General features: G+C 26.4%; 3 protein-coding genes across 5 annotated transcripts; all 3 read right to left on the bottom strand.

Annotated features, from left to right (window-relative positions):
* Positions 1 to 834: 834 nt before the first annotated feature.
* On the bottom strand, positions 835 to 3,529 carry LOC119669644 (cytochrome c oxidase assembly factor 7 homolog). The gene is made up of 3 exons (XM_038079629.1): positions 3,372 to 3,529; positions 2,967 to 3,256; positions 835 to 1,296 (listed from the first exon to the last, which is right to left on the bottom strand). The coding sequence occupies exons 1-3, from the start codon at positions 3,469 to 3,471 to the stop codon at positions 928 to 930; spliced, it is 759 nt and encodes a 252-aa protein (XP_037935557.1). The 5' UTR covers positions 3,472 to 3,529; the 3' UTR covers positions 835 to 927.
* A 27-nt stretch (positions 3,530 to 3,556) lies between these two features.
* On the bottom strand, positions 3,557 to 7,072 carry LOC119669643 (probable citrate synthase 1, mitochondrial). 3 transcript variants are annotated; one of them, XM_038079627.1, is made up of 8 exons: positions 7,052 to 7,072; positions 6,764 to 6,847; positions 6,338 to 6,478; positions 6,074 to 6,277; positions 5,844 to 5,999; positions 5,314 to 5,772; positions 4,858 to 5,248; positions 3,557 to 3,645 (listed from the first exon to the last, which is right to left on the bottom strand). In XM_038079627.1, the coding sequence occupies exons 2-8, from the start codon at positions 6,800 to 6,802 to the stop codon at positions 3,629 to 3,631; spliced, it is 1,407 nt and encodes a 468-aa protein (XP_037935555.1). In that variant the 5' UTR covers positions 6,803 to 6,847; positions 7,052 to 7,072; the 3' UTR covers positions 3,557 to 3,628. The 3 variants fall into 3 exon arrangements, with proteins under 3 accessions (XP_037935555.1, XP_037935556.1, XP_037935554.1); XM_038079628.1 differs by lacking the exon at positions 7,052 to 7,072 and adding an exon at positions 6,961 to 6,979; XM_038079626.1 differs by lacking the exon at positions 7,052 to 7,072 and having other exon boundaries at positions 6,764 to 6,954.
* A 4,298-nt stretch (positions 7,073 to 11,370) lies between these two features.
* LOC119669645 (probable citrate synthase, mitochondrial) lies at positions 11,371 to 15,354 on the bottom strand. Its single transcript, XM_038079630.1, has 4 exons — positions 15,198 to 15,354; positions 12,818 to 13,177; positions 12,289 to 12,747; positions 11,371 to 12,225 (listed from the first exon to the last, which is right to left on the bottom strand). Exons 1-4 carry the CDS (start codon positions 15,198 to 15,200, stop codon positions 11,854 to 11,856), a joined length of 1,194 nt encoding a protein of 397 aa, XP_037935558.1. The 5' UTR covers positions 15,201 to 15,354; the 3' UTR covers positions 11,371 to 11,853.
* Positions 15,355 to 16,479: the final 1,125 nt, after the last annotated feature.

Raw genomic sequence — 16,479 nt, forward strand, 5'->3', positions numbered from 1 at the left:
TTAAGAATTAGAAAAATAAAAAAAAATATTTATTGAATTATTTTTTTTGTCAATTTAATCTTATTGTTGAAACATATGAATATATGTATAGTAAATTATAGAGTATACTCTATAATAACAATTATATAAAAAATGATATAAATTATGCAAATAATATATAACATAAATTATTTGCTATGTCATATATTGCGAATATTTTTAACATTAAAAAAATCGCAATTATAAAACATAATTTAAAATAAAAAATGTTACTGAAAAAGTACTAGTATAATATACATAATTGTATTATACATAATATTAGTACATATTAGTACTTACATATGTATATGCACAAATTGACATGAGTCAAAGTACATTATTATAGGAACGAAATTTGACGAGATAAAATTAAATTTCATAATTTCTTTTTAAGAAACTTTAAAAAAATTGTTTTAAATTTAGTAAGAACACTAATGAATTAGCATTTTAAAGTGTACATATATAATTAAATTCTGTTAAATTCTATCGAAAAATATTAAATATTAAATTAAATTTTGAATTTGATTTTCTTTTATTTATTCAAAATATTTATAATTATATATACATTGTATAAATTTTATGTTTTAGAAATTTTCTCACATTTTAAAATATCCGAAGCATTTTTCGTAATTTCTTCTAAATAATTTATATTACACATTTCAAAATTAAGATTTAACTAATTTAGTCAATAATTGTCAACATAAAGAAGTAAATAAAAACTTTTTCTAAATAAATCAAAAATTGACAACAACAAAAATTTTGTCCCAAAATAGAATATAACAACCGATTATAATTTGGTTTGTATAAAAACTAAAATTTAATTAAGTGAAAACTAATTTTATTTAATTTATTTATATTGCAGCCCGATATTAGGTTGTAAGCGTCTATATTTTGGTATGTTTTCAGTAGTTAATCCTTTACACCTTGTTGAAATTGCAATGTTGGTTGAACTTTTTTCAATTCTTCTTGCATTTGGACTGCCATTTTTTTATATTTATCTGCTTGAGACTCGTCCTTTGTAGTTCCATCTCCGCGTGCATACATTTGACTTAAATTAGCACAAGCGTACATATTTTTTAATTCGCAGGCTTTATACGCATAATCGAATGCTTTTTTCATATCTTTTTGTATTATAAAATCATTTGCTTTCTGCGATTTAATATCTATATCAGTAGTACTTTCTGGATTTTTGTGTACACCAGATATATGCATACCCGATAGATAAAAGCAAGCCGTTCCATTGTCCATATCACAACTTTTTGTCAAGTATTCAAGACCCTGAAAGGAAAGCAATGAACACAGAATTAAAAGCGGTGTAATATATATAAATATTGCTTAAATATTCATATTGTAGTATAATAAAAGCTTTATATTTTAAATAAGAGGAGTATTCAGATATACCCCTCTGTAGCCTGTTAACTCAGTAATCGTAAAGTAATAAAATAATAAACACTTGTATGCACACTCTTAATTCTTTCTCGGTAAAATTGTAAAAGTGCTTAACAAAATCAAGTAAATTATATCATTTTACTTTAAGGAAAATATAAAATGAATCATCTTGTAAACATTAACATATACGATATATAATTTTGGCTTTACCAAGTTACTTAGCATATCCTTTGAATATTTTTGTGGTTTCAAATTATATTCACAAATGAAATAATTAATATAATTATAAAGATTAGTTACAAACTATAAGGTCTGCTATCCAACCTATCATATATGGTATGTCTTTTAGAGACTTTTTACACAAAGTCTTGTAGTAATGTAGTGTAGATAAATATTAAGGGTTAGTAACATACTATTCTTTTAGCTGAATTTTATATTTCTTGAAAAGGGTGTTTAATTTAAGAAGTTATTGAAACTTATCAATCTTTACAGTATTTAAGCATCAAATAATTTGAAAATATTTTTAATCTATCTTAAAAATCCCTATAAAATACTCATAAAATTCAAAAAAAAAAACATTACTCTGATATAAAGATTTAATGATATACAATAAAGAAATGAGATACGTGATATATTACAAAATAATATTTAAAAATTATAATAGAAAAGATATTTAACCTGTCAGAAATAAAAACAATTAACATTAAAAAGTCAAAAACAAAAGAATAGAATTACGTGAATGAATGAAAATCAATGTTTATATTTGATACATATATATATACAGCCATTTTATTACTTATAAAATAAAAATTCCTGATAATGTGTTTCTAGCACTATTAGAACGATTTTTAGATCCATAAATATAGAACTAACCTTAACGATAATCAACGATAACTATTGTTAAAATAATATTGCCAAAGCTACTGAATTGACGTCTTAGTTCTGTAGTTGCTGTTGCAAGCCGAAGAAACCTCTATACCAGGGAACATTAATGGATTATATGCCAAATAAATTTGGTAGATATGTCGGAAACTGATATAGTCTAATATTATATAAAAAATATTATTACTGAATTAACGTCTTAGTTCTGTTGTTGCAACCCGAAGAAACCTCTATAGCAGGGATCATTAAGGAATTATATGACAAATAAATTTGGGAGACATATCGGAAAAGGTTATAGTCTAATTTGTTTATTTATTCTAGTTAGTTCACTTTGAGATAAGAAATCTGATTTCACTATATTAATAAATATTATAAAAATATAAGCAAACAAATATTAATATTACTTAAATTGAAATAGAATTAAATTAAATATAATTTAAAACTATAAATTGAAAAATCAAATATCAGCAAAATTACAATTTCATATTTTTTCTTTCATATGAAAGCACTATTATGTAAACCTTTTTAAATGGATTCACATACCAAAATCTTTTGAAATATAAAATATATATTTTATACTGTCATTTAATAGAAGTTATTGTAAATAATAAATTAAATAACAATTGATTAAATAATAAATCAAATCATTAACTTATTTTGAAGTTCATAAATTTTACCTTCGGCACATCTCTGTCCATTTGTTTAGGCATAGAACGAGAGACCAGCAATAATCCTGAATGTAAACATGATTCTGAATCGTTAAGATTACATCCCTTTTCATAATAGTTATAAGCACTACGTGGATCACCTTTGCTCCCACTTTTCCCTTTGCCAAGAAAACTGTAATTTCCAAATTTATAGCATGATTTTGCGTAACCATAATCGTCACATGTTGATTTGTAAACTTTAGCAGCCTTTTCAAAATCTTTCTTAATACCCTCTAAGTAATCTCCAAGTAAGTGGCATACTGTTTATAGAATATAATTTATGATAAATAATTATCTTTTAATAGTTTAAATTTAATAAATTTTATACAAACACGAAACACCGCTAATGTTTTGTAATTAAGATTCTCGCATTACCTTCTGGTTTTTTTTCTGAATAGCAACCAAATCGATATTCAATACCCAATTTTTCTATATATTCTTTAACATCCGATTCCTTTTTTAGATCAAAACTCATTTTCAACTATAAGAACAAAACTTTTAAACTAGAATTTTCAGAATACCTTAACCTTTCTGTTTTCATAAACACAAAAACAACAACTGTTGACTTTGACAGATGTCAAAGCCATGTTCATGTTTATTAGTTCGAGGCTCGAAATGGTCACGTAGTACAATCATTTCTTGCAATCGCCTGTAAAATTACGTATTACATTAAAAAAACTAAATTTATTTATTTAGAATTATGGATTAAAAAAAATTATAAAATATAAATGTGAATAAGACAAAGTAATTTTATTAAAGTGTCATATGTTTATTAACACAATTAATTTACACTTAAAAGATTATTCCATGATATGGCTATGAAATTTTATTAGAGCTGCCAACTACTTAATATTATAAAATTTTATAGTTTTATGTATGATATAATTAAAAAATATTTAACACTTTAATTCTTATATATAATAAATAAAAATTAACTGTTATATCATATTCACGCAGCACAAGCAAATATAATTTTGCTCATTAGGTTCGTTCTGATATAAATCTTTATATTTTAGCCAATTCACATTGTCTCATTTAGGCGGTTTTACTCGTTATAGTCACTACTGAGAGTGATTTACCGTACAAATAGCTTTTATATAAATGACCACATTATCAATAAATCAGCTCATTTAGAGCAAAAAATGTCGAATGTAACACTTACAAATAAATTTCTCACAAAGGAAATTGTTAAACTTTAAAAATGTATCATGTGTTTTATATGTAAAATGTAAACAAACAACAACTGAACTGTAAATAAAAGCACTGAGAAAGTACGTTTTTAATAAAATATTTGGCTTTATTAACTGAATATGTAATTAATATATAAATTATTTAATATATCAATTACATATTTAATTATTTTGTGTGATATATTAAGTGAAATTTATAAAAATTTTATCAGCTGTATAGATGCGCTCATTACAATGAGAACGTTCACTTATTAATATAAATGAGCACATGCATAAATTAGACAGTGTGAATATACTATTGTTTTTGTAAAATGTTTATGTATAAAAATAAATACATAATAAAATTGATTTTTTTAATGTATTTATAAAAATAAAAATACTCAATAGTACAATATTCCATATTGTTTTGTTTTACTTTATGAGAATTACTTACCAAATCGGTAAACCTTGATTTTGTACAAATTACAACCTAATCATAGTTTTGTTTGTCGCTTTTTGTATAAAATCAATTTTACAACAAACCAATTCGAATAAACTGAACGAGCAAAATTGCAATTACTTTTGCTGTGTGAAGAGATATTTAATTTTTGTAAAATATTTAAAAAAAAAATTAATATTTATTTATTTTATTATATTGTATATAACATATTAAATACTACTTTTCATTTTACTTTTTGCTTCGGACGTCTTCTTCTTATCAATCAATTTCAAAAGATCATATGTTGAAATTGATTTTGGTCTCTCAATAGGCATAAGAAGTATGCGATGCCATGTAAGTGAAGCCAATACACCCAAAGCGCGTGAAATACCAAATAAAACAGTATAGAAACTTGTCTCCGTTAGACCGAAGTGTTGTAGTAACACACCAGAATGCGCGTCTACATTTGGGTATGGATTACTTACTTTACCAGTAGCTTTAAGAATTGGTGGTACAATTTCAAAGAGCTTAGAAACTATTTTAAAATCTTTGTCATCTGGCAAATATTTCAAAGCAAATTCACGTTGGCAGGTATAACGTGGATCTGTAACACGTAGTACAGCGTGACCAAAACCAGGGATGACCTATAAAAATATAAATACATATTATATAAAAAATAAATATATTTATATAACAAAGAAGTATTTACTTGTCCAGATTTTAAGGTTTTCTGCACGAATTCCTTAATTTTATCATCTGTAGGAGTATCACCAATTTCCTTCTTCATATCTCCAAGCCATTTTAATACTTCTTGATTGGCTAAACCATGTAATGGACCAGCTAATCCATTCATACCAGCAGCAAAACATAAATAGGGATCACTTAAAGCCGATCCAACTAAATGTGTTGTATGCGACGATACATTGCCGGTGGCGTGATCCGCATGAATAACAAAATATAAACGCATTAAATCCGTAAAAGTTTCATCCTCGAAACCAATTAATTTAACAAAATTTGCAGTCCAATCTAATTCAGGATTCATGACTTTTTTGCTTTTGTCACCGCAAAAAGTGGTTGCATATATTTTAGAGCCTATCAGTGGTAATTTAGCAATGATATTCATGCTATCTTCATAATAATACTTCCAGTACTCAGTCTTCTTGACACCCTGAAAATTGTATTATATTGAATAAACTTTTATATACATATATGTAATTAAATTAAATAGTAAGAATTTACGCTATTATAAGCTTTAACAAAGCTACTATCATTATGCAAAGCAGTTATAACACAAGACAGTTTGGCCATTGGATGTAAAGATTGCGGCAAATTATTTAAAAGATTCTCAGCATAATCAGGAAGTGGAGAGCGTTTATACCAATCCTGTGTTAATGCCTATGTACACAAAATGGTTTTAATTACTCATATAAATAAATAATGAAAAAAAATCTATATAGCATGCTTATTACCTTGCATTGCTCCTTAGTTGGTATGTCACCAGTAAGTAAAAACCAAAACACACCTTCCGGCAATGGTTGTTCGCCACAATCACCCTTTGGAAGTTGCTTTAAAAATTCTTCAGTATGCAAACCACGGTAACGAATACCTTTATTTGGATCTACATTGGATGTATCACAAAGTAAAGCCACAACACTACGCATGCCACCGTACATCTAAAATACATATTTGCATTATATAAAAATTATTCGACATATAACATATTCAATCCATACGTTGCCAATGGTTGTTTGACTTAAAACGATATCCTTGTAATTCTTACGAATCTCTGCGACCTTCTTGCGTTCGGCATCAATTTTGCTCTCCAAAGCCAGCTTCAAATCTGTTCCTGACGATGCCAAACGAACAAAGCTTTGCTATTTTTTATACATATATATGCATAAAAAATTAAAAAAAAAAAACAACTAAATAAATAAAACTTTTACAGAAAAAAATTTAAAAATAAAAAGTGGCGCCACACACAGAATTCCATATATCATACATACATATATATATAAGGCGCCATTTTTATATTTTAAAATTTTCTTCTCAGAAAATGTATATTTATTTATTTTTTTAATAAACTTCAATAAATCTTGTTTCATTTAATATATATACAACATTCAAATAATAATTTATATTAATTTTCGATTTCTACTTACATTTAATGGAACTTTAGTGAGAGCCCGGCAAAACCACATATTTGCTTCGAAACGTTACTTTATGTTCTAAGTATCGGAAGTTATCTGAAAAATATACTTTAATAATTTGAAGTGTGATACTACATGGTAAGAAGGAATGAGATGGCTATAGGTTGCGTATAAGATAACTATATGAATTGTTCAGAAATAATTTTTACATAGTGAAAGGGAGCTAAACAAAAATTTTAATTTTTAATCTTAATTATCAAATAATATTATTTTTATATTGTATTAATAATATTGTAATACTTATTCTTGTTGATTCAAAATTTTTGAAATGTGAAATATAGAAGTTATATTAAAAAATTTAGTTTCCTAAGTTTAAATCAAAAATTTCAGCTGAAAACATAATCAGTGCTAACTTAGTTGTTAAAAAATTAGGTTAGCACTATTTACAATAAATTCAATTTGCAATAAATATCCTCCCGATGGTATTATAAAATAGTTACAAAATACTTATGCACTTAAAATACTAATGTTATGGCTTTTTACAGTGTCATTTTGCAATGTCATGAGGCCTTTTCTTTTGTAAGCATATCACAAAAGAACAACCGCTTATTTTAAAATTAACATATGAAACAACACCACTGCTAGCTTATTCAGTCGTGCATATTAAAATATGACCGTTTCCAATAAATGACCATGAATTATATATATAATTTTTTTTTTGTGAGATATATTAAGTAGTAAAAGTTTTACCAACTGTATAAATGAGCTCATTATAATTTAAACGCTCATTAATATAAATGAGCAAGTGCCCAAATGAGACGGAAAATCTCTTTCAGTTTTAAATACAATATGTAAAAAAGTAATAACAAAAAAGTAGTGCTAATTAATTGTTATAAATAATAAAATTTGTTTTAATATATTATTATAATATTTTTTGCTCATTGCTTCTGCAAACAGGAAAATATTTTAAATCGTTATTTTGACTAAAATTTCAATAATGAAATTTGTGTATATAGTAAATAAATATACATATATGGATTATTTAGCATACGGTAAACAAAGATACCATTGTAGGATAAATAAACACAGCTTTTATATTGTGTTATCTTGTACAGAATCTAATCACAACATAATGGCTTGCTAAGACTTCTCCCAATAATAAAATCGCTAGATAGCATTTCATAAGTCAATATTTAACTTTAACAAATTCGAACTGCTAAGTCAACTAAGACTTCTCCCAATGATAAAATCGCTAGATAGCACTTTATATGTCAATATTTAACTTAAACAAATTCGAACTGCTAAGTCAGCTGTTCTAAGCTTAATTGTAGATATATTTTTATGGATGGTTTAAGAGTTTTAACGAGGTCTGCTCTAATCACAAAATATGGCCTGGCTGATTCTTTGTAGCGATTTAACTCTTTATTATTTAAGCATAAGTTTAGCATGGTAAAAAAAAATTATGAACAATACTAATAGAATATATTCTTACCAGAATATATATATAATGTTATAATTTAAAGAATATTGAAAATGCAACCTTATGTAATTGCGTTCCTTATTATTAACTGCTTCGTTCTTGATTTCAAATTGCGGGAACTACGGATTATGCTTTCATCACATTTGCGCTATGCATTATCATAAACAAGTTGTAACTTGTCTGTAGTACTACTTTGAAGACATTTTTTATGGAAGAGATCTGATTGGATATAAAACATTATTAATATAAGTGTGGATTTTTCATTTTATATTAGATTTAACTGATTTTAAATTGACTGTGTTTAAAAATTTGGTGAGTTAAAATATTACTTTCCTATTATTTGCATAAACCGTCTCGGTAATTAAGTTCACATTACATATAAGTATGCATTTACTAAAATAAACTATATGATATATGCATATGTATATCACTTAAAAATACACTTATATTGAAACAGTTTTAAATAAATTATATAGCGTATAAGGCATATAATCTAAATTCGCTCAGTCCATGTAGAGTGCCAAGGTAGGGGCACCTGGACCAGAATCGCCAAAGTTGCTGTAGCCCTACATTCCGCTAGGCAAAATTTTTACAGTGGTTTTGATATGATGTATAATGGAAATATTTTAACTCATTATTTATATCTAACACTCTTTATTTTCTCGCATAATTTAACCTTCTTAAATTTTCGGTTCATTATTGATTCATTTCTGTTGTATACTGCAGTTTTCTTTCTGTTATTGGGGCTCAGAAATAGTATAGTACTCAATAGTATATCGAAATTTGGCTAATAGTCTTTTGAAGATAGGAGGATTGTATTTCTGTATTAATACGCAGTATAAAATTGGTCGAATTGGGAGATCATATATATTTTATTGATACCATTTTTATTGGACACCTTATATTGACACCTTGCATCCGTTCATAATTTTGAAAATCGTGATTAGTTAATATAGTTTCTCACAAGTGCTACGAATTCTCCCAAATATGTTATATATTAGTTGAATTCTAAACTATTCTGAACTGAATTCTAAACTGATATATTCAAAACTATAGAACTGGGAACTGATTATAGATATCTGCCAGGTATTAACGTCTTTAATATTTTCAAAAATTTATGTTTATTCTAAGATATATTTAAGTTAATGCTTTAGTTTTGGTTTAAAATTATTACCCAAATTGTTTAAAATATTTTAATATCAAGTTTGATTTTTCATTAAATTCATATATTTATTTATTAAATTGTTTTATAATATTATATAATGAATTTATTTATGTTTTAAAACAACAACTACAAAATTATTTTTATAACTAATTTATTGTTCAATTGTGTTTCATTTGCAGTTTATGCTTATATGCATATTGTTTTTAATTTATTAATTTTTTTTAAACTTAAAAGTTATAAAAAAATCCTTATTAAAGATTTCATATATAGAAAGTTTTTTGTTTCGATACTATATCTAATTATTATTTATTAATAAATTTTTTTTAAAAGTATTAAAGAAAATAAGGAAAGAAAAATATAATATAATTTATAATAATTATAATTTATAATAAATAACTAAAATATTTTAAAAAATAATAATTTAAAAAAATGTAAAAATATATATAACAAATACAAACTATATTACAAAAATAAAAGATCAATAATAATATTAAAAATAATAATAAATATATAATTGTAAAATAATAATAATATCAAACAAAATTTAAGATTTTAATTAGAATATATAATAGATATATAATAGAATTACAAAATATAATTTAAATTAAATAATAAGACTATAATCTTATTTGTATAATAAAAATATATAAAACAATACGATAAATAAAATAATAAATGTAAAATGAATATCGTAATAAATGATAACAAAATAACTTTAATAAAATATTGATTATATTAAAATAATTGAAAATAAATTTTTATGAAAAAAAAAAAATAAAATAAAATTTTTAACATTTTTTAGTAGTCAAAGTTGGTGGCTACCCACTCCAATCTTACCTTACTTGTTTTGTTTTAAAAAATGTTCTTATAGGAATATAGATCGCATACAGAGGACTAGAAATGTCAGTAACAAAATTTTAGATGCATTCATCGAAGAAGTTTAGTTAAAAGAAAAGAAGTTTTGAATAATATGTAGAAAGAGTGCTGATTAATATATCAGATCATTCAAATTATGGATCATCAAAATAACTAAATATTTTAATTTTCTATTGTCGTAACTGTTTTAATCGATAGAAAACAGTATAAGTCCGGGAGTATTTGAAGTATAAGTCACGTAGGCTTATGAATTAATATTTGAACCTATAAAACAACTACATTCGGATAATTTTAGCTACGAATATATTAAATAAACTCAGCCAAATTCCCTGACTAAATTCCAAATTCCCTAATAGACTAATATACTGTACCCTGAGGAAAGCGGTAAAGTACTCTTAAAAATTATATAACTAGACAATAACTTGTCTAATACCTGTCACAGTACTTTCAATTGTACGACTAAAGGTATTTTTGTCAGATAAACTTTCCTTTGAAAACCTTTTTCTTAGTGAATATTCCATCTCATATAATTTTTTTCCCTCTCTTCGATCAAAAAAAAAACATTTCTACATTATATGGCTGAATATGTCCTGAATATATTTATCAGTATGTAATCAAAAACTTTAACCCGCACCAATATAGAACTATGATTATGTCTTAACTAGCCATTTATTTAAAACCCGGAATATGTTATCTCTGATAAAAATCGCATATTAAATAGAAATATAATAAAAAATATTAAAATAAATAAAAATAAAATTTAATAACATAATACATTTTTAGACATATAACAAAATATAAATTTAATTCATATATATTGTATATAAATAAATATTTGTAAGAATATAATATAATATAAATAATATAAAAGAAATGTACACCAACATAAATTTATTGTTATATTTTATTTCTTGTATTTATTCAGCTTTTTTAAATGTTTGTTCTTATTTAATGATAACAATCATTATTTATAATTAAGTTTAATGCTTTTTTTTATACAATTGTTAATTAAATAAATTTCAAAATAAAACAAAATAATATTAAATTTAAATGAAATTAAGTAAAATGGTTAAGTAGTTTTCAGAGGTGGAGGTTTTGGTGATTGTGGGCAGGATGCCTACAGCTTAAGTGGGAGAGCGGAGGGTGTTTAGAGTTGGTAGTCGCATAGCTTATTGAGTTCGTTTATAACAACAATAACTATCATTTTAATTAATATCATACATCGCTAATTAAATTTTAATTCTAGCTTTGTTTCGTTTTGTAAGATTATTCAAATAATTTAGAGGTACTCACATAAAATACGCTTTAACATCACTAGCATATATGAAATCTAATTAATTAATCTTTAATCTTACTTGCATAATTTAAATTAATTTAAATTTTCTTAATTTTTGATTTTTAAATTAAAAAAGTAGAAATTAAAATAGTCACATTATTATAATAGGTTCACTTGGTTTTTTCATTTTTTGACTTATGTTATTTAGTTTTGCATTAACGCTCTTTGTAAATTTATGTTGATTATTTGGTTTGCTTTATACTCTTGTTTTAAAATGAATATATCCCTCCTTCTTTATAATGAGTTTACTTTTGCACCATTTTCATGAGCATATCAGTGGAAAGTGATTTGGGTCTTTCGATTGGCAAGCCCAAAGCGCGATCCCAAACAAGTGAAGCTAACACACCCAAAGCACGTGAAACACCAAACAATACAGTGTAGTAGTTCATTTCCTTCATGCCGTAGTATTGCAATAGAACACCAGAGTGAGCATCTACATTTGGCCATGGGTTCTTAACTTTGCCGGTTTCAGTTAGAATTGGTGGCACAACCTTGTAGATCTTTGAGACAAGTTGGAATAGATCATCGTTTGGCAGGTGTTTTAGTGCAAACTCACGTTGGCAGGTGTAACGTGGATCCGTTTTGCGGAGTACAGCGTGACCATAGCCAGGCACAACCTTATTAAAAATTTCAACATTAATTCATTTTAAGGAAACAGCATTTAAAAAAGATTTTATTACCTGTCCAGATTTCAATGTCTTCCATACATACTCCTTAAGTTGTTCTTCTGAAGGATTGGCACCAACTTCTTTTTGCAATTTTCTTAACCATACCAATACTTCTTGATTAGCCAAACCATGGAGTGGACCAGCCAAACCATTCATACCAGCAGCAAATGAAAGATAGGGATCGCTCAAAGCCGAGCCAACCAAGTGAACAGTATGAGCAGATACATTACCACCTTCGTGATCACTGTGTATTGTCAAGTATAGACGCATTAATTCAGTGAATTTTGGATCATCATAACCCAACATTTTAACAAAGTTGGCAGACCAATCCAAATTGGGGTCAATAGATTTTGAGCCTTTACCGCCGCGGTATGTATTGCAATAAATAGTGGCAGCAACAACTGGCAACTTAGCAATTAAATCCATGCTATCTTCATAGACATATTCCCAATATTTGGATTTATGTACACCCTACAAATAAAATATATTTTAAGTTAAAAACAAAATAAAATAATATAAAATAATTAATAATTAATTTTACCTCTGAGTAGGCTTTAGCGTATTTGCTGTCATGATTCAATGCTGTTACGGCACAAGCTAATTGTGACATTGGGTGAAGAGTGGTGGGCATGTTGTTCAACATGTTAACAACATGTTGTGGCAAAGCAGCACGTTCAGCCCATTCGCGTGATAATTGCTTTACTTGAGCTTTTGTTGGTACCTGACCAGTCAACAATAACCAAAATAGACCCTCTGGCAATGGCTCATCGCCACCATCAGCTTTTGGAAGCACTTTTTGGCATTCAGGAATGGAAAGTCCACGGAAACGAATACCCTCATCTGCGTCTAAGACAGAGGTTTCGCAAACAAGACCTTTAATTCCACGCATACCACCATACATCTATAAAAAGGAATTGTGAGTAAATTATTTGTAAGCAGTAAACTTAAAACTTTTGAAAAACTATCAAGCTTAAGATTGCAAATAAGTTGAGAAAACCTATAAACATCGAGAAGACTAACTTAATTTTCAGTAAGTACACATTACTTAAGTCATATTATCTATTTTTTGTACATCAAATGTTCCATTCTAGTTTATTAGACTTAGTCGATATTGAAACCGACTATTCTATTTAAATTTTTGTATAGATAACAACCTGATTTTAATGGTTCAAGGATAATATTAATTCCAAAAGATCTAATCAATCGAACACCAGAAAGTCCATTAGTCTTTATGACGTTCATTTCGAGTTTATTAGGCTAAGTCGGTACTTAAACCGACATTTTATTTAAATTTTAGAATAGATAACAATCTGATTTTATTGGTTCGAGCATAATACTAACTCCAAAAGAACTAATTATTCGAACATCAGAAAGTCCATTAGTTCTTATGACATTCCGTTGTAATTTATTAGGCTTAATCGGTATTTAAATACCCGAATAGATAACATCGTCAAATTAGTGGTTCGAGTATAATACTAAGTGCAAGAGAACTGATTATTCGAACATCAAACAGTCTATTAGTCTTTATAACGTTCTTTCTAGTTAATTAGGTTCAGTCGTTATTTAAACACTTGAAGTAAGGATAACAGCCTGCTTTCAAAAGTTCAAAGCAAAATACTATCGCAGTTTCTTACGTTATACAGATTGAGGTATAACGTGACCAGGTATCTTTTTTTTAGTTTCTATTTCTACTTGTGACCCGCCTATGGAGTCTATTGTCTTATTAAAGCTTAATATAAAAACCATTATGTAAATTTATCAAATTTCAGATGCCAGTCCTAAGAGTGTTTTTATCTAAATGTTTTCTAAGATATTCTCAGGGAAATTATACGATCAAATATTATATAAAAAATTTTAATTAAATTGTAATGGTACAAAGAAAGCAAATAACTTGAAAGGTCCAACGATTACACTGCATTTATTAATTTTTTATCCCACTGTTCTGTTATATCGAATTATTATATAATTTATTATCGTCATTTTTCTCGAGAATTTTCACATTAAAATTTTTAATCCATTTTGCAAATAGAAAAATTGTAAATTAATTTAGCTAAATATCTTATCAGTGAACTATAAATATATTTTATATACGTCAATAGGTTATTGATTCCATATATTAATATTTGAGTAGATTATATTTTTCAAATCAGTTAATACATAGAGTTTCAAGGGTAGTCATAAAAAACTGAAATTTTGAATTGCTTCTATATAATCATTAAAGATTATTATCTTTGTGTCTTATGAAACACACTTAAGTTTATATATTTTAAGCAAATGATTGTATAATTTTATATTCAGTTCAACAACAGATGCAATATAAAATATAACTTAATCTCATCTGGCACCAAGCCATTATTTTCTACATATCCAATTTTATATGTAACATGTACAAATAGTCGGAGAGGAGAAGTAGATTCATGTCGAACTATTTTAATATATTTGCATACTACAAAAAAAATCATACTAAATTTACAAATGTTCGAATTATATTTCCGAATCCGAAAACTTAAATTGCAATCGCGAATTTGTTGGCTCTCAATAAGATAAAAAGGTTAATGAGCTTTTTATTTTTCTAATTTGGCGCAGTACATGTAATAGTGTTCGAATTATATCTTCGAATTCGAAGTTTTAATTGCAATCATAAATTTGTTTCAATACGTTTGTTTGTGTTTCTAATTTTGCCATTACTTTTATAAAAATAAAATCTTGTTATATTTGCAAATGTTCGAATTATATTTCCGAATCCGAAAACTTAAATTGCAATCGGAAATTTTTAGTCTCTCAATGTGACAAAAAGGTCAATGATCTTTTTGTGTTTGTTTGTTTTTCTAATTTGGGAATTGCTCTTTAAAAAAAATATTTTTAAAACAAATATAAAGTGCATTTAATACTATTAACCTATTTTCAATTTCTAAATTTACCATATCGATTGTGGTTTCGCCAGTTTTTGTTGCGCCATATTGTTTCCTGAAATTCTTCACACGCTCTTGTTCGGCTGGTACTTTCGAGGCGAGTACATCACGTAAACTCGAATCAGCTGAGATGAAGCGTACGTACGATGCAAGGAAAGCGTTGAATTTCTAAAAAAAGAATAGAAATCGGAAATGTTATCAAAATTTATATATATATAATATTTGCTGGTATAAATACTATTTCATATGTGCATATATATTGTGTATATAAGAATATGTATAAACTTGACAAAAAATGAAAACGGAAAATGTGAAGCGATTAGCTTGCGTATTTTTAATTTACAAATTAAATAATTTCAAATTATTTCAAAGCAAAAAACAAAAAAAAATATAAATAAATCTAAATACTTTGCGATAATACGTGACCCTTTAATTCGGAACGAGAATAAAACGGTTGCATTCATCAATTAGCGAACGACAATGTCATTGAAGTGAACTTCAACTCGGAAAGGCAGAAAATTACATTCTGTCGCGACTTCATAAAACGCTCTGTTGATAAGGTTGTTCCGATAATATGAGAATTAAAATGCATTAAAAAAACTTATTATAAATACACATCTAATTGGGGATTTATAATTCATTGAATGTAGTAAGGCACTACTGCAAAACACATAGTTTTCTTATACTTAATACTATTAGCAATATCGATATTTCACATATATGCTGTTCAAGTAATAATGATACCATCTAACATACATTATCTTTAAAAATACATAACTTCTATAACTACAATTAAGTATATAGATTATATATGTGCTCAGGTATTAGTTATATATTCGCTTATTACGACTATAATCAGTATAGAAATGACTCCCCTTGTGCTACACATAGATTTCAGCAGTTTTAGTTCTAACAAGTCTGCATAGATTTCTTATAATCCTATAGGAGATCCTAGAGATAAAAAATGCTATAAATACTAACTTAATATAGAAACCCTATTGAATACACCTATTTACAGCAATTTTTGTCATAGTTATACAAGATTTGTGTATTATTACTGTGTCCTTATTGTAAAGAATAGTGAATAAAGTTATATTCCATAGTCATTTTATTAGCTAACGTTTTTAAACGATTTCCAAAAGCATACCTCTGCTCCTAGTAGGCTTTATTATATAATATATCAGTATATCTATATATACAAAAATCTGATTTCATAAGTCCATTTATTGTCATAGCTGCTATACAAGATTTGTGGATTACTACTGTTTGCTTAAGTTTAAACAATAGTGAA

This window comes from Teleopsis dalmanni, chromosome 1, assembly GCF_002237135.1.
Source record: "Teleopsis dalmanni isolate 2A chromosome 1, ASM223713v2, whole genome shotgun sequence".
In the NCBI taxonomy this organism is placed as follows: domain Eukaryota; kingdom Metazoa; phylum Arthropoda; class Insecta; order Diptera; family Diopsidae; genus Teleopsis; species Teleopsis dalmanni.

What these genes read in the sequence shown, in the direction of transcription:
- LOC119669645 (XM_038079630.1), bottom strand. An exon ending in ACGCTAAAGCCTACTCAGAG is followed by an intron (nt 12,748 to 12,817) that starts GTAAAATTAATT and finishes TTTTATTTGTAG; the next exon opens with GGTGTACATAAATCCAAATA. An exon ending in AGACATTGAAATCTGGACAG is followed by an intron (nt 12,226 to 12,288) that starts GTAATAAAATCT and finishes ATTTTTAATAAG; the next exon opens with GTTGTGCCTGGCTATGGTCA.
- LOC119669643 (XM_038079627.1), bottom strand. Translation starts at nt 6,802, where the DNA reads ATGTGGTTTTGCCGGGCTCTCACTAAAGTTCCATTAAAT. An exon ending in TTGTTAAAGCTTATAATAGC is followed by an intron (nt 5,773 to 5,843) that starts GTAAATTCTTAC and finishes TACAATTTTCAG; the next exon opens with GGTGTCAAGAAGACTGAGTA. An exon ending in AAACCTTAAAATCTGGACAA is followed by an intron (nt 5,249 to 5,313) that starts GTAAATACTTCT and finishes ATATTTTTATAG; the next exon opens with GTCATCCCTGGTTTTGGTCA.
- LOC119669644 (XM_038079629.1), bottom strand. Translation starts at nt 3,471, where the DNA reads ATGAGTTTTGATCTAAAAAAGGAATCGGATGTTAAAGAATATATAGAA. An exon ending in TTCAGAAAAAAAACCAGAAG is followed by an intron (nt 3,257 to 3,371) that starts GTAATGCGAGAA and finishes TTCTATAAACAG; the next exon opens with TATGCCACTTACTTGGAGAT. An exon ending in TGGACAGAGATGTGCCGAAG is followed by an intron (nt 1,297 to 2,966) that starts GTAAAATTTATG and finishes CTTTCCTTTCAG; the next exon opens with GGTCTTGAATACTTGACAAA.